General features: G+C 48.4%; 1 protein-coding gene across 2 annotated transcripts; it reads right to left on the reverse strand.

Annotated features, from left to right (window-relative positions):
* Positions 1–112: 112 nt before the first annotated feature.
* Positions 113–8,436, reverse strand: mRpL18 (mitochondrial ribosomal protein L18). 2 transcript variants are annotated; one of them, XM_072302074.1, is made up of 5 exons: positions 8,341–8,436; positions 6,153–6,385; positions 4,059–4,172; positions 3,082–3,193; positions 113–399 (listed from the first exon to the last, which is right to left on the reverse strand). In XM_072302074.1, the coding sequence occupies exons 1-5, from the start codon at positions 8,419–8,421 to the stop codon at positions 277–279; spliced, it is 663 nt and encodes a 220-aa protein (XP_072158175.1). In that variant the 5' UTR covers positions 8,422–8,436; the 3' UTR covers positions 113–276. The 2 variants fall into 2 exon arrangements, with proteins under 2 accessions (XP_072158175.1, XP_018909440.2); XM_019053895.2 differs by lacking the exon at positions 8,341–8,436 and adding an exon at positions 7,989–8,288.
* Positions 8,437–22,318: the final 13,882 nt, after the last annotated feature.

Here is a 22,318-nt window from a genome sequence, read left to right on the forward strand (position 1 = left end):
CTACCAATTGCAGCCCAAGTGTTGTAAATTAAGTATGTGGACAATTGGACATATAAGAGGGTTACCTATGAAAGTGACACTTTGCGGGTGCTCAAAATGAAATAAATCTGTATTAAAGAAAACATGTTTTAATTTTTCTTTGAAATCAAATCTGGACACAAGAAAATGCATGATAAGAAGTTTTTAAACAAAATAAAAAAAAATTAACGGGATGAATTAAAAATCAAACAATCGACTTACAAAAAAAAACGAGTTACTAAACTTGGCCTCAAGACTTTATTCTTCCGGCTCTCCTGGTTTGTCTGGTCTGGTTTTTGCCATCACACTAACATCTTTATACTGTGGTAATTCGTCTAGATTGATTCCGCTATTTTTTAATGTAGTAAGCAGGGAATCCAGCTGTCAACAAAAAAAGGGCAAAAATTACTGGAGAATGTAATGAATTCGTTTGTTCTCGTTTTCCTTAGGCTAATCAAAGAGCTATCAAGGTTTAAAACCGAACACTCACAAGTGGGCTTTCTCATTAAGTTTATGACAGCAATATCGGTGGCCAAGGTGCAAAACCAAGTACCTCCGTTTTTGACGTTACCGATTTCCTGTCATACTTAATTTTTTCTTTGGTTTCTTGTAATTGCTTTAAAACTTCCTAGATTTTTCATCTATGTTAGCAGAAGATTCTGTGTAAATTTCCAGCTATAAAGTTACCTTGTTTCTCTTGGAAAAAATAAATAAGAGTGGAAACTTTGAGACATTGTAATAGAGACACAAGGTTTTGCAATTTGGCAATTAATATTGACTTGATTTACATTCAAAGATAAATTTCAAGGCGAAAAAGCTTGACAACAGACAGGCATTCATTGATAGATGGATTATATTGAATGATTTAAGTGCCAAGGTGTGTCTATGCAGGGTAAAACTAAAAAAAACACCATGTATTGCAGTACTGCAAAATTCCAAGGATTCAAAAGCCATCGAATTTTACATTTTTGAGGAATGGCCATGTTAATTGTGCTGCAAGATTCTCTGTGGCTCTTTCCACCATTTCAAAACTGTTCTCTGAAACTTTCGAGTGGAGATAGAAAGTTAGATTGTCTAGATAATATTAAATAAACAAACTAGATAATATCTTGAGCACACCATAAGGAAAGTATACCCTACAGCAAGTATGTCCTCGTAAAACTCAAAGACTTTAAGCAGAACCAGCATGACTGCATTAGACATGGCCCAATTTTTTCTAATGTCTCATTTTGTGAACAGAAAACTAAGCATGTTGCAAACTTGAAATTTAATGAGTATATTATTGGCAATCTAGGATGAGTTTACAGAGAGTTTAAAGGCCTCAACCGGTTTAGTTTCTACACCCTTGACTCCGGGTACAATGATGGCTTCGGCAGATTGATCCCGGGGGATGGGGGACCCTCCCCCAAGTGGGGAGCCTGAGGGGCGCCGGCTGCACCGGGGCCGGGGTCGGGGACTGCCGTTTGAGGAGTGCCTTAGGGACGTCCGACGGGAGGATAGAGCGTCCTATGGGCCACACTTGCATCGGGGTGTGGCCTGGAGGGGTCGCTTAGTGGGTACGCAACACAGCGGCGTGCTCTACCCCCACATAACCGGGTTTTCCCATTTTACAGTGGTCAGGTCGGTTAGGGGTCGCTTTGACGGCTCTTCACCAGCTGATGGCCGTTGCCGTCCCCGTATTCGGTGGGCCCCTTTCATGGGGGGTGTTTTGGCGACCCTCATGATGGGGGCACTGTAGCAAATTTTTCCCCTCATCACAAAAAAAAGAAAAAAGAAAAAAAAAAAAGTGGTTTACTTTATTGTTAAAAAAATAACTTGAAAGACAATAAGGCACAATGAAAAGAAGTTAGGCTGACCCGTCCAACTTAGGCTCAAAAAAGGATTGGTATTTCAATTTTTTCAGAATCACTGCTTAATTCTTCCGTTTGAGATAACTGTCCATAAATTGTTAAAAGCTTATCAAAAGGGCTAAGCCCCTAGAGGTAAAAGTTGTTTTCCTGAAGTGATTTAAGCTAAATAGTATGAATGTCTTTACCTGAAAAGATGAATATCAATGGTGAAATAAGACAAGCTCAAATCAATCATTGCAAACTGACAGATTTACTTAATTGGGGGATGCAGGAAAAAATTTCCCTCCAAATTTAGAAGGAATCCTGAGAGAAGGCTCAGAGTTTACCTGATTTTGGGGGACCTTACGAAGGAGGTAAATAATATAACTTAGAATTGAAAGTTCCTTCTGCTAACTTCAATTTTACAGAAGTTAAAAGTACAAACTGACATGAATTAGACATGTCATGTAGCGTACTATCAGTGAGATGCTTCACACTTTCAGTGTATTTCTTTTCTGATTTTCAAGTAGATTCAACACAGTATGGAGCTGCACCTTTGCACAGGCTCCGTTCGGTAAAATATTTGGCCTAGAGTCTATCCAGGACTAGTACTTTGAAATTATGAAACATTCAGCAAAATCCAGGTGGGGCCTGAAAAGGCCCTTAACAATACTCCTCCTTTTTTGAAAAACAAGAAAGACTTTTTTCCAAATGTTTCTAGGCAGTTGGAAAAACTCTAAGTTTTTGGAAACAGTTGATGAATTTCAAACAAAGAGGGGGAATTTAAGAAAATTCTGAAACTACCACAAAATTAGGAAAATTAGGAAATTTTCTGATTAAATAAGTCGATTTTAAAACTTTCCTAACTAAACGGAGAGACAATAAATTTTGATTGCTTTCAAACCTTCAAAATAGTTTGAAAGATCCTGTGAATGTCTAATAAAAAAGAATCTTGCAGCTTCCTAATTTTATGGGCACGTTCCTGATTTTACACAGACTCTGAGTTTTGTAATTCTTTTTTTCTACACCCCTGACTTTAATACTTGTAATGAAAACTTTTCAAAGTCAATCTTGAAACTTTCGGTAGTTTCTTATTCCAAATAATGAATATTTTGTCAAAATTGAAGTGATCAGGCTGATAGGTTCTCTCCTTAAAAAAGAAAATACATTCAAAAATTTAAAAACACTGCAGTTGAGATGAGTGCTTTTCTACTTTCACCATCAATGTGCTTACTTTTCCTCCTGGAGGAGCCTCAGATGGCCACAACATGCTATCGATGCCGCATTCAAGACAGCGTATTGCAAAAACCTTTCCCAAAGTTTCGTATGCTATTTGGTCTAAGTACCTGAAATCAAAATTAAATGAATTTCAGAAAAATATGATATTCCAAAGGATAGAGAAGTTAAAGATCATCCATCAAAGGTTCCCCACATTCTGGTTCTTCTGAGATAATGAAGTAGTGCAATCACAGAAAAACGAATCATAACGCGAAGACAGGTGCAGGGCTGCCATAATTTCTTTATCTTCAAATTCCCTGATTTTACTCAGACTAATTTTGCTTTTCCTTCGCTCCAAAAGTTTCCGATTCCCTCACTTTTCCTGGCCTTCAAACAAAATGTTCAACCCCCCCTGGCTGACTTCGGCCTAATTTTGGTCGAAATTTCCATGTTTAGAGGTCAAATTATGAAAAAAGGCATTCAGTAGATAGTTACAGGATTAAAAGTCTTAGAAATAATCAAAAAGGGTAAACATTTAGAAGATCAGTGATATGTTTCAGGGATTAGTAGATGTGTCAGAGATTCTCTGACTTTCCCTAGTTGCCGCAAGTTCCCTGACTTCTCCAGACTGCTAGCAACCCTGAAATTGGCGAAACATTGAGAAGGCATGTTGACTCGATTAAAGAAGCATCTATTTTGCCCGTATTTATTTCAAGGGTGCAAAGAGCAACCATTCTTGCGATCCAAAGATTGCAGCATATGAGAGGCAAATCAAAATTGATTTTTTTTTCGCTTATCATTTTGAAATTGCACATTTTGCCTCAATATGGAACATTTTCTCAAAGGCAAATTAGAAATTTAGTCGGGAGGCAAAAACGCCAAATCGCAAGAAATGGTCATCACTCCGAAATTTTTTGCTCCCCCCCCCCCATTTCTTTTTATTCATGTAATATTCCTTTCAAAATAGATATAAAATAATGAATGAAGACTTACGAATGAAGACGTTTCTTTAAAGGCCATTCGGCTGTGGATGCTGATAGAACAACTCTTCCACTATGGTGAACTACTCGCGCTGTCACATACCTAGATGATTCTGTTATTTCTAACCTGCAAGGAGATTTAAAAGAAATAAATATTTTAAAAAAAAGAGGGGAAAAAAAACACACACTGAATCTAATCAATAGGCATGCTATGTACAGCGTACTCTTTCAGCCTGAATATCAAATAGGACCACTGGAAAAGGTCTGAATTTAAGAATTCTGTAATTATTTTCTCGTAAACTTTTTTCAAAATCAACTGCTACTTAAATTAGATATTGATGTTTTATAGGTCCTTAAATTCAAAATTCCTGCTCATTGTAAAACAAAAAGCTACATCATTAAAAACATGAGAGAATGGATTTTTTTTTATCATTGATAGATTTTCCCACTGCGCTAATTCATCTTATTGACAAGCTTGGTGTATTTAAACCGTAGAAAAAGATTCGTAAAACCTAAAACAATTGATCAGCAAAATATTTAATTTTCCCAAAATGGCTTTTGATTTTTTTCGTAAGCAAGATATTTGAATTTGCTGAAAGCAATGCTGACTGAAACATTAATATCTCACTGTTAATTACTAACACCTCCATGATTTTAAATCAACTTCTGCCCAAAATTTTGATGAGTAAACATTTGAAGCAGTGACATTTATTTTGTTCATGACCTGGTGAAAGAAACATCTCTTGATGTCAATGGACCAGTAGACAAGGCACGAATTTCAGCATTCTGATACACATTTCATAACCAAAATTTCACGTAGAACACAATGCGCACAACGAAAATTACCGAAATCAACTCGTTATGAAGATATTTAATGATTCTTGATGCGTGAATTTAAACCACCCGCTCATGAAAACTCAATGCTCTACGTGACTCACATCGTGCGCTAAACGTTATCATGACAGTCTCTGCGATATAAAAATCTGGCAACCTTAATCTTGACGCTTTAGCTCAGCTATTGCAAGTTGTTAATAGTTTGAACAGCACATGGTGGGAAATGAACATCGCTTGATTGAGAAGCTTGCTGAAACCGTTGTAGTGTACGATTTGACTCACGTAGAGCTTTGAGTTTCTTGTGAGCGGGCAGTTCAAACCCCTCGTAACCAATGTGAAATATAAATGTTAATATCTTTGTTAGGAGTTGATTTCGGTAATTTTCGTTGCGCGAATCTAGTTCTACGTGAAATTCTGGTCAAGAAACATGTATTAGAATGCTTAAATTCGTACCTTGTCTATTGGTCCATTGGCATGGAATGAATTGGACCAAGTTTGACAGGAACCCACCAAGTTGCATCAAGTTTGAATTAGAGAAAAAGGGGTTTGAAGTTGTATTTCTTCAAGAGACTCGAAGTTAAGGATGAAGTTTGATGACTTTTTTAACATTAAAATCTTTCTTCTCCACTCTGAAATTATGACGGGAGAAAATTTACCACAAGATGAATTCAAAACTACTCCCAACTCATTTGTTTCCAAAATGCGACTTAGTATGTTTCAGTTCAACTCAGTCCAGTATGTGATTCCTGCTTGAATTGAGGAATGACTGGAACATATTCATTCATCATCAGTAAAACAGGTAGTAGACAAGCAGAGGCAGGCAAGTAGACAATCAGAGAGAATAGGTGCTTTAAGCTGAAAACTGATGATGCACATGATATCTCAATTTCCCAGCACTTTAAAAGTACCTGATGGATGTGATATTTTCCAAGTATCTAAAACCACTGATTCAGTGGCCTCGCTTGAATGATCGAATATTGATATTTCCCATTTGAAGCTGAAGTAAGAATCGGTTATATAGGTGTTCATTGCAAACACCCTGTTCATCAATCCTTTTCCATAGATTTAAATAACAGATCAATTGATATATTGCAAAGCATGCCACGCCACTGCACTGACTTATAATAATGGATAGATGACCCAAAACAAACGTTTCAGTCAAAACAAAAATTGGCTAACTTCACACCACCAATAGAGGATAACACCAGACACTAAAAAATTTTACCATGTGGTTGTATTTTTGGTTTATTTGTGTCCATATGAGAAAACCTACCTGTTCCAACATCTTCTTCCTGGTTTTTCAAAGTTCCAACCTTCTGGTTTATCGCCGATTGTCAGCCTTTCTAAATTCCTCGGATTTCTGTTCGTGAAGATGGGAGAAATAAATTTTGGGACTTCCTCCTCGCTGTAGGTTGGAGGAGTTTTGACAGATGCTGCAAAAATGTGAAGAACTTTTTGTGCTCCCACGATAGGGGTGATGAGTTTTTCAAGAGGTCTGGAATGAACCTGTGAAAAAATAAAGGCAAATTGAATAAATAATGCTACGGTGAAAAACGAAGGACTACAATACGTGACTACTCTGTACCATAGCAACTGTAAATCATGACAATTATGACTTAGGTATTAGCATCATATTGAAATTTACACTAAAGCTGCTTTTTTAATAACCTGATGACAAGTATACTTGGTATGCATTATAAAAATACATAAATTCACCACAAAATAGTTTAGAACTCTTTTGGATGCAACATTCAGAAGGAATATAATTAATACATATAATGAAAATGATAAGAGTGAAATTTATTAGGAAAGGTTGCAAGATATGAATTGATGATTGGAATTTTGGAATTGGTTTAAAATAGGAAAAATAAAATATAAAGGATGAGATAACCACATACTCAAGATGAAAGTTGCAGTAAGGCTACGTGGCATCATAGCCTTACTCAATAGGGTGTGTGCCCGACCTGGCAACGGGGCACCCACAGACAGACTGGCCACTAGCCAGAGCCAGCCCCTTCCTGTTCAAGTCGTGATTTCGTTATAATCGTTATAATAAACATCTTTGAGTGATCATCAGCGTCTCATTTATTTCGGCTACCGACCCACATCAAAAGTATCCTACAAACCTGTATTTTCCCATAGGTAAACAGGTCAAAATGGCACAGTTCTATAATTAAGTCATTTGAAAGATCTGGTGGCAGTTTTAAAAAATGTTCTTTTAAAAATCTTCCATGAAATGAGAATCTGATAACATACCATGAATAACAATACCTACAAATATACGAGCATTACAATGTGCGACTATTGATGTAAATCATACAGTACAAATTCAACAAGCATAGAAAATAGACAGTTCATGCAAACTCTTGATTCATATCAATACCTCATCAATTCTGGTTGGATTCAGATCAAAGAAGTGCCAATAATACAAACCCTGGTAGGAAGGAAATCTTACAGCAGCCTGATTGTTGAAATTTAAGTCGGCACGACAAGAGTCGAAAATCGATATATTACACGGCGCAGATAGGGCTATGTCTTGTCTTATCGTGCCGACATAGCCAGTTAAAGGTTCAACAATCCGGCTGCAGTTAAGGCTACGGAACAGTGCTGTTTGGAGGAGGCAGATTCACTTCCATTTGCATTGAGATAAAGTTTTAGTACTTATAAATTATTTTACACGCAAATCATCAGATACAGTATGCTTCTTGTTCGAAATCACATCAAACCCATTTCCAATTGGACTTGCATGTTGTAATGGCGCTAATGTGAAGGCATACAATGCGCTTCTTTCAATCTGATTGCAAAATGCGCATTCAACCCACATTGAAACGCTCCTACAAACAGATAAAACTGGGAAAAAAAAGAAGAGACAAAAATCACACAGTGGGATGGCACCCTTCAACCAAAATTCATGTGGAGATTAATGGGCTATCTAAATATCGCATTTGGGTTAATGTGACATTTGTCTCTCCTTCTCTTTCCTCAAGTCTATTATACAACAAGTTTTCTCTCAAATCGCACCGCTCAGTGCGTGCACTGTGTGTGTCGATAAACTTCTCAGGGAATATAATGAGAGAATAGTTATGATTATGGCAATAGTGAAACTCACGCTATAGCGAAGAACTGATGGAAAAAAATTCATCCTGAAGGCTTCAAAGGTACAAAACAATCAAATCAAACTAAGCAACGAAAACTTAAATATTTTCTTAAACTTTTCGAATACATGAACATTTAGAAATGGAAAAATATAAGATTGCACTGAAAATGTTTTAACATGACAGTAGCAATATGTGGTGATGAGCGGGTTTCTCTTCTTGTTTTATTTACTTTGAAATCTAGCTAGGTTAGGAACATGTTAGGAATTAGGATCGGATGTACACTCGAACGTCCAACCAGCGACAAACAAACTCGAGAGATACTACCACTTATGTTCGCCAGACGTCACGGTAAGATCAAATTACCAAAATCCGGAAGAACAACGTAAGTCCAGCCTCGCAATTTTCCGTCTCTCTCGCACACTCCGGCAAGCGGCGTCCCGTCATGCGATTTTCTATCTCTCTCGCACACTTAACCAGTCTGCCTGACTGTTTTCTGTCTCTCTCGCAAAATTTAGCGGGATCCCTGGCTGTTTTCTGTCTCTCTCGCACACCAGGGTGTCCCGCCTTGCGATTTTCTATCACTCTCGCACACTTTTGCAGGCTACCTGCCTGTTTTCTATCTCTCTCGCACACATTAGCGGGCTCCCTGGCTGTTTTCTGTCTCTCTCGCACACATTAGTGGGCTTCCAGGTTGTTATCTGTCTCTCTCACACACATTAGCGGGCTCCCTGGCTGGTTTCTCTCTTTCGCACACCCCGGCGTCCCGCCAAGCGATTTTCTTTCTCTCTCGCACACATTAGCGGGCTCCCTGGATGTTTTCTGTCTCTCTCGCACTAATTTGCAAGCTCCCTGGCTGTTTTCTGTCTCTCTCGCACACATAAGCGGGCTCCATGGCTGATTTCTGTCTCTCTCGCACACATTAGCGGGCTCCCTGGATGTTTTCTGTCTCTCTCGCACACAGTAACGAGGACCGATTGCGTGCGAGCGAGACAGAAAATCGCCCAGGTTGGAAGCGTATACGTGCGAGAGAGACAGCAAATAGCCAGGAGGGACTTGGGTGGTCTTTCCGTCAAAGCAGCATCGCGTTCCCCCGCGACCCTCCAAGAGTGGTTGCACCATCGGTTGCCCCGTGCAAGGGCACCAACTGCGAGAGAGACAGAAAATCGCCCAGGTAGCAAGCGACTAAGTGCGAGAGAGATAGAAAATCGCCTTGCACGACGCGGTTGCGTGCGAGAGAGACAGAAAATAGGCAGGCGGCTCGCCAAAGTGTGAGAGAGAGACAGAAAATCGCCCGGGTAGGGAGCCTATAAGTGCGACAGAGACAGCAAATAGCCAGCCGGGACTTGGGTGGTTTTTCCGGCAAAGCAGCATCGCGTTCCCCCGCGACCCTCCGAGAGTGGTTGCAACCTCGGTTGCCCCCGACGCAATTGTGTGCGAGAGAGACCGAAAATAGCCAGGCGGCTCGCTAAAGTGTGCGAGAGAGACAGAAAATCGCCCGGGTAGGAAGCGTATAAGTGCGAGAGAGACAGCAAATAGCCAGCCGGGACTTGGGTGGTTTTTCCGGCAAAGCAGCATCGCGTTCCCCCGCGACCCTCCGAGAGTGGTTGCAACGTCGGTTGCCCCGTTCCAGGGCATCAAGTGCGAGAGAGACAGAAAATCGCCCAGGTAGCAAGCGTATAAGTGCGAGAGAGATAGAAAATCGCTTTGCACGGCGCGATTGTGTGCGAGAAAGACAGAAAATCGCCCAAATAGGAAGCATATAAGTGGGAGAGAGACAGCAAATAGCCAGGCGGGACTTGGGTGGTTTTTCCCTCAAAGCAGCATCGCGTTCCCCCGCGACCCTCCAAGAGTGATTGCACCGTCGGTTGCCCCGTGCAAGGGCACCAAGTGCGAGAAAGACAGCAAATCGCCAAAGCAGCAAGCGTTTAAGTGCGAGAGAGATAAAAAATCGCCTTGCACGACGCGCTTGTGTGCGTGAGAGACAGAGAATAGCCGAGCGGCTCGGTAAAGTGTGCGAGAGAGACAGAAAATTGCGCAGGTAGGAAGCGTATAAGTGCGAGAGAGACAGCAAATAGCGAGGCGGGACTTGAGTGGTTTTTCCGGCAAAGCAGCATCCCGTTCCCCCGCGACCCTCCGAGAGTGGTTGCACCCTCGGTTGCCCCGTTAAAGGGCACCAAGTGCGAGAAAGACAGCAAATCGCCCAGGCAGCAAGCGTATAAGTGCGAGAGAGATAGAAAATCGCCTTGCACGACGCGCTTGTGTGCGAGAGGGACAGAGAATAGCCGAGCGGCTCGGTAAAGTATGCGAGAGAGACAGAATTTTGCAGGTACGAAGCGTATAAGTGCGAGAGAGGTAGGAAGCGTATGAGTGCGAGAGAGACAGAAAATCGCCCAGGTAGCAAGCGTATAATTGCGAGAGAGACAGAAAATCGGCGGGGTAGGAAGCGTATGAGTGCGAGAGAGACAGAAAATCGCCCAGGTAGCAAGCGTATAAGTGCGAGAGAGACAGAAAATCGCCGGGGTAGGAAGCGTATGAGTGCGAGAGAGACAGCAAATAGCCAGGCGGGACTTGGGTGGTTTTTCCGTCAAAGCAACATCGAGTTCCCCCGCGACCCTCCGAGAGTGGTTGCACCCTCGGTTGCCCCGTTCAAGGGCAACAAGTGCGAGAGAGACAGAAAATCGCCCAGGTAGCAAGCGTATAAGTGCGAGAGAGACAGACAATCGCCGGGGTAGGAAGCGTATGAGTGCGAGAGAGACAGCAAATAGCCGGGCGGGACTTGGGTGGTTTTTCCGTTAAAGCAGCATCGCGTTACCCCGCGACCCTCCGAGAGTGGTTGCACCCTCGGTTGCCCCGTTCAAGGGCAACAAGTGCGAGAGAGACAGAAAATCGCCCAAGTAGCAATCGTATAAGTGCGAGAGAGACAGAAAATCGCCGGGGTAGGAAGCGTATGAGTGCGAGAGAGACAGCAAATAGCCAGCGGGACTTGTGTGGTTTTTCCGTCAAAGCAGCATCGCGTTACCCCGCGACCCTCCGAGAGTGGTTGCACCCTCGGTTGCCCCGTTCAAGAGCAACAAGTGCGAGAGAGACAGAAAATCGCCCAGGTAGCAAGCGTATAAGTGCGAGAGAGACAGAAAATCGCCGGGGTAGGAAGCGTATGAGTGCGAGAGAGACAGCAAATAGCCAGCGGGACTTGTGTGGTTTTTCCGTCAAAGCAGCATCGCGTTACCCCGCGACCCTCCAAGAGTGGTTGCACCCTCGGTTGCCCCGTTCAAGGGCAACAAGTGCGAGAGAGACAGAAAATCGCCCAGGTAGCAAGCGTATAAGTGCGACAGAGACAGAAAATCGCCGGGGTAGGAAGCGTATGAGTTCGAGAGAGACAGCAAATAGCCAGGCGGGACTTGGGTGGTTTTTCCGTTAAAACAGCATCGCGTTACCCCGCGACCCTCCGAGAGTGGTTGCACCCTCGGTTGCCCCGTTCAAGGGCAACAAGTGCGAGAGAGACAGAAAAACGCCCAGGTAGCAAGCGTATAAGGGCGAGAGAGACAGAAAATCGCCGGGGTAGGAAGCGTATGAGTGCGAGAGAGACAGCAAATAGCCAGGCGGGACTTGGGTGGTTTTTCCGTCAAAGCAGCATCGCGTTCCCCCGCGACCCTCCTAGAGTGGTTGCACCCTCGGTTGCCCCGTTCAAGGGCAACAAGTGCGAGAGAGACAGAAAATCGCCCAGGTAGAAAGCGTATAAGTGCGAGAGAGACAGAAAATCGCCGGGGTAGGAAGCGTATGAGTGCGAGAGAGACAGCAAATAGCCAGGCGGGACTTGGGTGGTTTTTCCGTTAAAGCAGCATCGCGTTACCCCGCGACCCTCCGAGAGTGGTTGCACCCTCGGTTGCCCCGTTCAAGGGCACCAATTGCGAGAGAGACAGAAAATCGCCCAGGTAGCAAGCGTATAAGTGCGAGAGAGACAGAAAATCGCCGGGGTAGGAAGCGCATGAGTGCGAGAGGGACAGAAAATCGCCCAGGTAGCAAGCGTATAAGTGCGAGAGAGACAGAAAATCGCAGTGGTAGGAAGCGTATGAGTGCGAGAGGGACAGAAAATCGCCCAGGTAGCAAGCGTATAAGTGCGAGAGAGACAGAAAATCGCCGCGGTAGGAAGCGTATGAGTGCGAGAGAGACAGCAAATAGCCAGGCGGGACTTGGGTGGTTTTTCCGTTAAAGCAGCATCGCGTTACCCCGCGAACCTCCGGGAGTGGTTGCACCCTCGGTTGCCCGGTTCAAGGGCAACAAGTGCGAGAGAGACAGAAAATCGCCCAGGTAGCAAGCGTATAAGTGCGAGAGAGACAGAAAATCGCCGGGGTCGGAAGCGCATGAGTGCAAGAGGGACAGAAAATCGCCCAGGTAGCAAGCGTATAAGTGCGAGAGAGACAGAAAATCGCCCAGGTAGCAAGCGTATAAGTGCGAGAGAGACAGATAATCGGCGGGGTAGGAAGCTTATGAGTGCGAGAGAGACAGCAAATAGCCAGGCGGGACTTGGGTGGTTTTTCCGTCAAAGCAACATCGCGTTCCCCCGCGACCCTCCGAGAGTGGTTGCACCCTCGGTTGCCCCGTTCAAGGGCAACAAGTGCGAGAGAGACAGAAAATCGCCCAGGTAGCAAGCGTATAAGTGCGAGAGAGACAGACAATCGCCGGGGTAGGAAGCGTATGAGTGCGAGAGAGACAGCAAATAGCCAGGCGGGACTTGGGTGGTTTTTCCGTTAAAGCAGCATCGCGTTACCCCGCGACCCTCCGAGAGTGGTTGCACCCTCGGTTGCCCCGTTCAAGGGCAACAAGTGCGAGAGAGGCAGAAAATCGCCCATGTAACAATCGTATAAGTGCGAGAGAGACAGAAAATCGCCGGGGTAGGAAGCGTATGAGTGCGAGAGAGACAGCAAATAGCCAGCGGGACTTGTGTGGTTTTTCCGTCAAAGCAGCATCGCGTTACCCCGCGACCCTCCGAGAGTGGTTGCACCCTCGGTTGCCCCGTTCAAGAGCAACAAGTGCGAGAGAGACAGAAAATCGCCCAGGTAGCAAGCGTATAAGTGCGAGAGAGACAGAAAATCGCCGGGGTAGGAAGCGTATGAGTGCGAGAGAGACAGCAAATAGCCAGCAGGACTTGTGTGGTTTTTCCGTCAAAGCAGCATCGCGTTACCCCGCGACCCTCCAAGAGTGGTTGCACCCTCGGTTGCCCCGTTCAAGGGCAACAAGTGCGAGAGAGACAGAAAATCGCCCAGGTAGCAAGCGTATAAGTGCGACAGAGACAGAAAATCGCCGGGGTAGGAAGCGTATGAGTGCGAGAGAGACAGCAAATAGCCAGGCGGGACTTGGGTGGTTTTTCCGTTAAAACAGCATCACGTTACCCCGCGACCCTCCGAGAGTGGTTGCACCCTCGGTTGCCCCGTTCAAGGGCAACAAGTGCGAGAGAGACAGAAAAACGCCCAGGTAGCAAGCGTATAAGGGCGAGAGAGACAGAAAATCGCCGGGGTAGGAAGCGTATGAGTGCGAGAGAGACAGCAAATAGCCAGGCGGGACTTGGGTGGTTTTTCCGTTAAAGCAGCATCGCGTTACCCCGCGACCCTCCGAGAGTGGTTGCACCCTCGGTTGCCCCGTTCAAGGGCACCAATTGCGAGAGAGACAGAAAATCGCCCAGGTAGCAAGCGTATAAGTGCGAGAGAGACAGAAAATCGCCGGGGTAGGAAGCGCATGAGTGCGAGAGGGACAGAAAATCGCCCAGGTAGCAAGCGTATAAGTGCGAGAGAGACAGAAAATCGCAGGGGTAGGAAGCGTATGAGTGCGAGAGGGACAGAAAATCGCCCAGGTAGCAAGCGTATAAGTGCGAGAGAGACAGAAAATCGCCGCGGTAGGAAGCGTATGAGTGCGAGAGAGACAGCAAATAGCCAGGCGGGACTTGGGTGGTTTTTCCGTTAAAGCAGCATCGCGTTACCCCGCGAACCTCCGAGAGTGGTTGCACCCTCGGTTGCCCCGTTCAAGGGCAACAAGTGCGAGAGAGACAGAAAGTCGCCCAGGTAGCAAGCGTATAAGTGCGAGAGAGACAGAAAATCGCCGGGGTCGGAAGCGCATGAGTGCGAGAGGGACAGAAAATCGCCCAGGTAGCAAGCGTATAAGTGCGAGAGAGACAGAAAATCGCAGGGGTAGGAAGCGTATGAGTACGAGAGAGACAGAAAATTGCCCAGGTAGCAAGCGTATAAGTGCGAGAGAGACGGAAAATCGCCGGGGTAGGAAGCGCATGAGTGCGAGAGAGACAGAAAATCGCCCAGGTGGCAAGCGTATAAGTGCGAGAGAGACAGAAAATCGCCGGGGTAGGAAGCTTATGAGTGCGAGAGAGACAGAAAGTCGCCCAGGTAGCAAGCGTATAAGTGCGAGAGAGACAGCAAATCGCCGGGGTAGGAAGCGTATGAGTGCGAGAGAGACAGCAAATAGCCAGGCGGGACTTGGGTGGTTTTTACGATAAAGCAGCATCGCGTTACCCCGCGACCCTCCGAGAGTGGTTGCACCCTCGGTTGCCCCGTTCAAGGGCAACAAGTGCGAGAGAGACAGAAAATCGCCCAGGTAGCAAGCGTATAAGTGCGAGAGAGACAGCAAATCGCCGGGGTAGGAAGCGTATGAGTGCGAGAGAGACAGCAAATAGCCAGGCGGGACTTGCGTGGTTTTTCCGTTAAAGCAGCATCGCGTTACCCCGCGACCCTCCGAGAGTGGTTGCACCCTCAGTTGCCCCGTTCAAGGGCAACAAGTGCGAGAGAGACAGAAAATCGCCCAGGTTGCAAGCGTATAAGTGCGAGAGAGACAGAAAATCGCCGGGGTAGGAAGCGCATGAGTGCGAGAGGGACAGAAAATCGCCCAGGTAGCAAGCGTATAAGTGCGAGAGAGACAGAAAATCGCCGGGGTAGGAAGCGTATGAGTGCGAGAGAGACAGAAAATTGCCCAGGTAGCAAGCGTATAAGTGCGAGAGAGACGGAAAATCGCCGGGGTAGGAAGCGTATGAGTGCGAGAGAGACAGAAAATCGCCCAGGTAGCAAGCGTATAAGTGCGAGAGAGACAGAAAATCGGCGGGGTCGGAAGCTTATGAGTGCGAGAGAGACAGAAAATTGCCCAGGTAGCAAGCGTATAAGTGCGAGAGAGACAGCAAATCGCCGGGGTAGGAAGCGTATGAGTGCGAGAGAGACAGCAAATAGCCAGGCGGGACTTGTGTGGTTTTTCCGTCAAAGCAGCATCGCGTTACCCCGCGACCCTCCGAGAGTGGTTGCACCCTCGGTTGCCCCGTTCAAGGGCAACAAGTGCGAGAGAGACAGAAAATCGCCCAGGTAGCAAGCGTATAAGTGCGACAGAAACAGAAAATCGCCGGGGTAGGAAGCGTATGAGTGCGAGAGAGACAGCAAATAGCCAGGCGGGACTTGGGTGGTTTTTACGATAAAGCAGCATCGCGTTACCCCGCGACCCTCCGAGAGTGGTTGCACCCTCGGTTGCCCCGTTCAAGGGCAACAAGTGCGAGAGAGACAGAAAATCGCCCAGGTAGCAAGCGTATAAGTGCGAGAGAGACAGCAAATCGCCGGGGTAGGAAGCGTATGAGTGCGAGAGAGACAGCAAATAGCTAGGCGGGACTTGCGTGGTTTTTCCGTTAAAGCAGCATCGCGTTACCCCGCGACCCTCCGAGAGTGGTTGCACCCTCGGTTGCCCCGTTCAAGGGCAACAAGTGCGAGAGAGACAGAAAATCGCCCAGGTTGCAAGCGTATAAGTGCGAGAGAGACAGAAAATCGCCGGGGTAGGAAGCGCATGAGTGCGAGAGGGACAGAAAATCGCCCAGGTAGCACGCGTATAAGTGCGAGAGAGACAGAAAATCGCCGGGGTAGGAAGCGTATGAGTGCGAGAGAGACAGAAAATTGCCCAGGTAGCAAGCGTATGAGTGCGAGATGACAGAAAATCGCCCAGGTAGCAAGCGTATAAGTGCGAGAGAGACAGAAAATCGGCGGGGTAGGAAGCTTATGAGTGCGAGAGAGACAGAAAATTGCCCAGGTAGCAAGCGTATAAGTGCGAGAGAGACAGCAAATCGCCGGGGTAGGAAGCGTATGAGTGCGAGAGAGACAGCAAATAGCCAGCGGGACTTGTGTGGTTTTTCCGTCAAAGCAGCATCGCGTTACCCCGCGACCCTCCGAGAGTGGTTGCACCCTCGGTTGCCCCGTTCAAGGGCAACAAGTGCGAGAGAGACAGAAAATCGCCAAGGTAGCAAGCGTATAAGTGCGACAGAGACAGAAAATCGCCGGGGTAGGAAGCGTATGAGTGCGAGAGAGACAGCAAATAGCCAGCGGGACTTGTGTGGTTTTTCCGTCAAAGCAGCATCGCGTTCCCCCGCGACCCTCCGAGAGTGGTTGCACCCTCGGTTGCCCCGTTCAAGGGCAACAAGTGCGAGAGAGACAGAAAATCGCCCAGGTAGCAAGCGTATAAGTGCGAGAGAGACAGAAAATCGCCGGGGTAGGAAGCGTATGAGTGCGAGAGAGACAGCAAATAGCCAGCGGGACTTGTGTGGTTTTTCCGTCAAAGCAGCATCGCGTTACCCCGCGACCCTCCGAGAGTGGTTGCACCCTCGGTTGCCCCGTTCAAGGGCAACAAGTGCGAGAGAGACAGAAAATCGCCCAGGTAGCAAGCGTATAAGTGCGACAGAGACAGAAAATCGCCGGGGTAGGAAGCGTATGAGTGCGAGAGAGACAGCAAATAGCCAGGCGGGACTTGGGTGGTTTTTCCGTTAAAGCAGCATCGCGTTACCCCGCGACCCTCCGAGAGTGGTTGCACCCTCGGTTGCCCCGTTCAAGGGCACCAAGTGCGAGAGAGACAGAAAATCGCCCAGGTAGCAAGCGTATAAGTGCGAGAGAGACAGAAAATCGCCGCGGTAGGAAGCGTATGAGTGCGAGAGCGACAGCAAATAGCCAGCGGGACTTGTGTGGTTTTTCCGTCAAAGCAGCATCGCGTTCCCCCGCGACCCTCCTAGAGTGGTTGCACCCTCGGTTGCCCCGTTCAAGGGCAACAACTGCGAGAGAGACAGAAAGTCGCCCAGGTAGCAAGCGTATAAGTGCGAGAGAGACAGCAAATCGCCGGGGTAGGAAGCGTATGAGTGCGAGAGAGACAGCAAATAGCCAGGCGGGACTTGGGTGGTTTTTACGATAAAGCAGCATCGCGTTACCCCGCGACCCTCCGAGAGTGGTTGCACCCTCGGTTGCCCCGTTCAAGGGCAACAAGTGCGAGAGAGACAGAAAATCGCCCAGGTAGCAAGCGTATAAGTGCGAGAGAGACAGCAAATCGCCGGGGTAGGAAGCGTATGAGTGCGAGAGAGACAGCAAATAGCCAGGCGGGACTTGCGTGGTTTTTCCGTTAAAACAGCATCGCGTTACCCCGCGACCCTCCGAGAGTGGTTGCACCCTCAGTTGCCCCGTTCAAGGGCAACAAGTGCGAGAGAGACAGAAAATCGCCCAGGTTGCAAGCGTATAAGTGCGAGAGAGACAGAAAATCGCCGGGGTAGGAAGCGCATGAGTGCGAGAGGGACAGAAAATCGCCCAGGTAGCAAGCGTATAAGTGCGAGAGAGACAGAAAATCGCCGGGGTAGGAAGCGTATGAGTGCGAGAGAGACAGAAAATTGCCCAGGTAGCAAGCGTATAAGTGCGAGAGAGACGGAAAATCGCCGGGGTAGGAAGCGTATGAGTGCGAGAGAGACAGAAAATCGCCGGGGTAGGAAGCGTATGAGTGCGAGAGAGACAGCAAATAGCCAGCGGGACTTGTGTGGTTTTTCCGTCAAAGCAGCATCGCGTTACCCCGCGACCCTCCGAGAGTGGTTGCACCCTCGGTTGCCCCGTTCAAGGGCAACAAGTGCGAGAGAGACAGAAAATCGCCCAGGTAGCAAGCGTATAAATGCGACAGAGACAGAAAATCGCCGGGGTAGGAAGCGTATGAGTGCGAGAGAGACAGCAAAAAGCCAGGCGGGACTTGGGTAGTTTTTCCGTTAAAGCAGCATCGCGTAACCCCGCGACCCTCCGAGAGTGGTTGCACCCTCGGTTGCCCCGTTCAAGGGCACCAAGTGCGAGAGAGACAGAAAATCGCCCAGGTAGCAAGCGTATAAGTGCGAGAGAGACAGAAAATCGCCGCGGTAGGAAGCGTATGAGTGCGAGAGCGACAGCAAATAGCCAGTGGGACTTGTGTGGTTTTTCCGTCAAAGCAGCATCGCGTTCCCCCGCGACCCTCCTAGAGTGGTTGCACCCTCGGTTGCCCCGTTCAAGGGCAACAAGTGCGAGAGAGACAGAAAGTCGCCCAGGTAGCAAGCGTATAAGTGCGAGAGAGACAGAAAATCGCCGGGGTCGGAAGCGCATGAGTGCGAGAGGGACAGAAAATCGCCCAGGTAGCAAGCGTATAAGTGCGAGAGAGACAGAAAATCGCAGGGGTAGGAAGCGTATGAGTACGAGAGAGACAGAAAATTGCCCAGGTAGCAAGCGTATAAGTGCGAGAGAGACGGAAAATCGCCGGGGTAGGAAGCGCATGAGTGCGAGAGAGACAGAAAATCGCCCAGGTGGCAAGCGTATAAGTGCGAGAGAGACAGAAAATCGCCGGGGTAGGAAGCTTATGAGTGCGAGAGAGACAGAAAGTCGCCCAGGTAGCAAGCGTATAAGTGCGAGAGAGACAGCAAATCGCCGGGGTAGGAAGCGTATGAGTGCGAGAGAGACAGCAAATAGCCAGGCGGGACTTGGGTGGTTTTTACGATAAAGCAGCATCGCGTTACCCCGCGACCCTCCGAGAGTGGTTGCACCCTCGGTTGCCCCGTTCAAGGGCAACAAGTGCGAGAGAGACAGAAAATCGCCCAGGTAGCAAGCGTATAAGTGCGAGAGAGACAGCAAATCGCCGGGGTAGGAAGCGTATGAGTGCGAGAGAGACAGCAAATAGCCAGGCGGGACTTGCGTGGTTTTTCCGTTAAAGCAGCATCGCGTTACCCCGCGACCCTCCGAGAGTGGTTGCACCCTCAGTTGCCCCGTTCAAGGGCAACAAGTGCGAGAGAGACAGAAAATCGCCCAGGTTGCAAGCGTATAAGTGCGAGAGAGACAGAAAATCGCCGGGGTAGGAAGCGCATGAGTGCGAGAGGGACAGAAAATCGCCCAGGTAGCAAGCGTATAAGTGCGAGAGAGACAGAAAATCGCCGGGGTAGGAAGCGTATGAGTGCGAGAGAGACAGAAAATTGCCCAGGTAGCAAGCGTATAAGTGCGAGAGAGACGGAAAATCGCCGGGGTAGGAAGCGTATGAGTGCGAGAGAGACAGAAAATCGCCCAGGTAGCAAGCGTATAAGTGCGAGAGAGACAGAAAATCGGCGGGGTCGGAAGCTTATGAGTGCGAGAGAGACAGAAAATTGCCCAGGTAGCAAGCGTATAAGTGCGAGAGAGACAGCAAATCGCCGGGGTAGGAAGCGTATGAGTGCGAGAGAGACAGCAAATAGCCAGGCGGGACTTGTGTGGTTTTTCCGTCAAAGCAGCATCGCGTTACCCCGCGACCCTCCGAGAGTGGTTGCACCCTCGGTTGCCCCGTTCAAGGGCAACAAGTGCGAGAGAGACAGAAAATCGCCCAGGTAGCAAGCGTATAAGTGCGACAGAAACAGAAAATCGCCGGGGTAGGAAGCGTATGAGTGCGAGAGAGACAGCAAATAGCCAGGCGGGACTTGGGTGGTTTTTACGATAAAGCAGCATCGCGTTACCCCGCGACCCTCCGAGAGTGGTTGCACCCTCGGTTGCCCCGTTCAAGGGCAACAAGTGCGAGAGAGACAGAAAATCGCCCAGGTAGCAAGCGTATAAGTGCGAGAGAGACAGCAAATCGCCGGGGTAGGAAGCGTATGAGTGCGAGAGAGACAGCAAATAGCTAGGCGGGACTTGCGTGGTTTTTCCGTTAAAGCAGCATCGCGTTACCCCGCGACCCTCCGAGAGTGGTTGCACCCTCGGTTGCCCCGTTCAAGGGCAACAAGTGCGAGAGAGACAGAAAATCGCCCAGGTTGCAAGCGTATAAGTGCGAGAGAGACAGAAAATCGCCGGGGTAGGAAGCGCATGAGTGCGAGAGGGACAGAAAATCGCCCAGGTAGCACGCGTATAAGTGCGAGAGAGACAGAAAATCGCCGGGGTAGGAAGCGTATGAGTGCGAGAGAGACAGAAAATTGCCCAGGTAGCAAGCGTATGAGTGCGAGATGACAGAAAATCGCCCAGGTAGCAAGCGTATAAGTGCGAGAGAGACAGAAAATCGGCGGGGTAGGAAGCTTATGAGTGCGAGAGAGACAGAAAATTGCCCAGGTAGCAAGCGTATAAGTGCGAGAGAGACAGCAAATCGCCGGGGTAGGAAGCGTATGAGTGCGAGAGAGACAGCAAATAGCCAGCGGGACTTGTGTGGTTTTTCCGTCAAAGCAGCATCGCGTTACCCCGCGACCCTCCGAGAGTGGTTGCACCCTCGGTTGCCCCGTTCAAGGGCAACAAGTGCGAGAGAGACAGAAAATCGCCAAGGTAGCAAGCGTATAAGTGCGACAGAGACAGAAAATCGCCGGGGTAGGAAGCGTATGAGTGCGAGAGAGACAGCAAATAGCCAGCGGGACTTGTGTGGTTTTTCCGTCAAAGCAGCATCGCGTTCCCCCGCGACCCTCCGAGAGTGGTTGCACCCTCGGTTGCCCCGTTCAAGGGCAACAAGTGCGAGAGAGACAGAAAATCGCCCAGGTAGCAAGCGTATAAGTGCGAGAGAGACAGAAAATCGCCGGGGTAGGAAGCGTATGAGTGCGAGAGAGACAGCAAATAGCCAGCGGGACTTGTGTGGTTTTTCCGTCAAAGCAGCATCGCGTTACCCCGCGACCCTCCGAGAGTGGTTGCACCCTCGGTTGCCCCGTTCAAGGGCAACAAGTGCGAGAGAGACAGAAAATCGCCCAGGTAGCAAGCGTATAAGTGCGACAGAGACAGAAAATCGCCGGGGTAGGAAGCGTATGAGTGCGAGAGAGACAGCAAATAGCCAGGCGGGACTTGGGTGGTTTTTCCGTTAAAGCAGCATCGCGTTACCCCGCGACCCTCCGAGAGTGGTTGCACCCTCGGTTGCCCCGTTCAAGGGCACCAAGTGCGAGAGAGACAGAAAATCGCCCAGGTAGCAAGCGTATAAGTGCGAGAGAGACAGAAAATCGCCGCGGTAGGAAGCGTATGAGTGCGAGAGCGACAGCAAATAGCCAGCGGGACTTGTGTGGTTTTTCCGTCAAAGCAGCATCGCGTTCCCCCGCGACCCTCCTAGAGTGGTTGCACCCTCGGTTGCCCCGTTCAAGGGCAACAACTGCGAGAGAGACAGAAAGTCGCCCAGGTAGCAAGCGTATAAGTGCGAGAGAGACAGCAAATCGCCGGGGTAGGAAGCGTATGAGTGCGAGAGAGACAGCAAATAGCCAGGCGGGACTTGGGTGGTTTTTACGATAAAGCAGCATCGCGTTACCCCGCGACCCTCCGAGAGTGGTTGCACCCTCGGTTGCCCCGTTCAAGGGCAACAAGTGCGAGAGAGACAGAAAATCGCCCAGGTAGCAAGCGTATAAGTGCGAGAGAGACAGCAAATCGCCGGGGTAGGAAGCGTATGAGTGCGAGAGAGACAGCAAATAGCCAGGCGGGACTTGCGTGGTTTTTCCGTTAAAACAGCATCGCGTTACCCCGCGACCCTCCGAGAGTGGTTGCACCCTCAGTTGCCCCGTTCAAGGGCAACAAGTGCGAGAGAGACAGAAAATCGCCCAGGTTGCAAGCGTATAAGTGCGAGAGAGACAGAAAATCGCCGGGGTAGGAAGCGCATGAGTGCGAGAGGGACAGAAAATCGCCCAGGTAGCAAGCGTATAAGTGCGAGAGAGACAGAAAATCGCCGGGGTAGGAAGCGTATGAGTGCGAGAGAGACAGAAAATTGCCCAGGTAGCAAGCGTATAAGTGCGAGAGAGACGGAAAATCGCCGGGGTAGGAAGCGTATGAGTGCGAGAGAGACAGAAAATCGCCGGGGTAGGAAGCGTATGAGTGCGAGAGAGACAGCAAATAGCCAGCGGGACTTGTGTGGTTTTTCCGTCAAAGCAGCATCGCGTTACCCCGCGACCCTCCGAGAGTGGTTGCACCCTCGGTTGCCCCGTTCAAGGGCAACAAGTGCGAGAGAGACAGAAAATCGCCCAGGTAGCAAGCGTATAAATGCGACAGAGACAGAAAATCGCCGGGGTAGGAAGCGTATGAGTGCGAGAGAGACAGCAAAAAGCCAGGCGGGACTTGGGTAGTTTTTCCGTTAAAGCAGCATCGCG

This window comes from Bemisia tabaci, chromosome 6 (genome assembly GCF_918797505.1).
Source record: "Bemisia tabaci chromosome 6, PGI_BMITA_v3".
NCBI classification, from domain to species: domain Eukaryota; kingdom Metazoa; phylum Arthropoda; class Insecta; order Hemiptera; family Aleyrodidae; genus Bemisia; species Bemisia tabaci.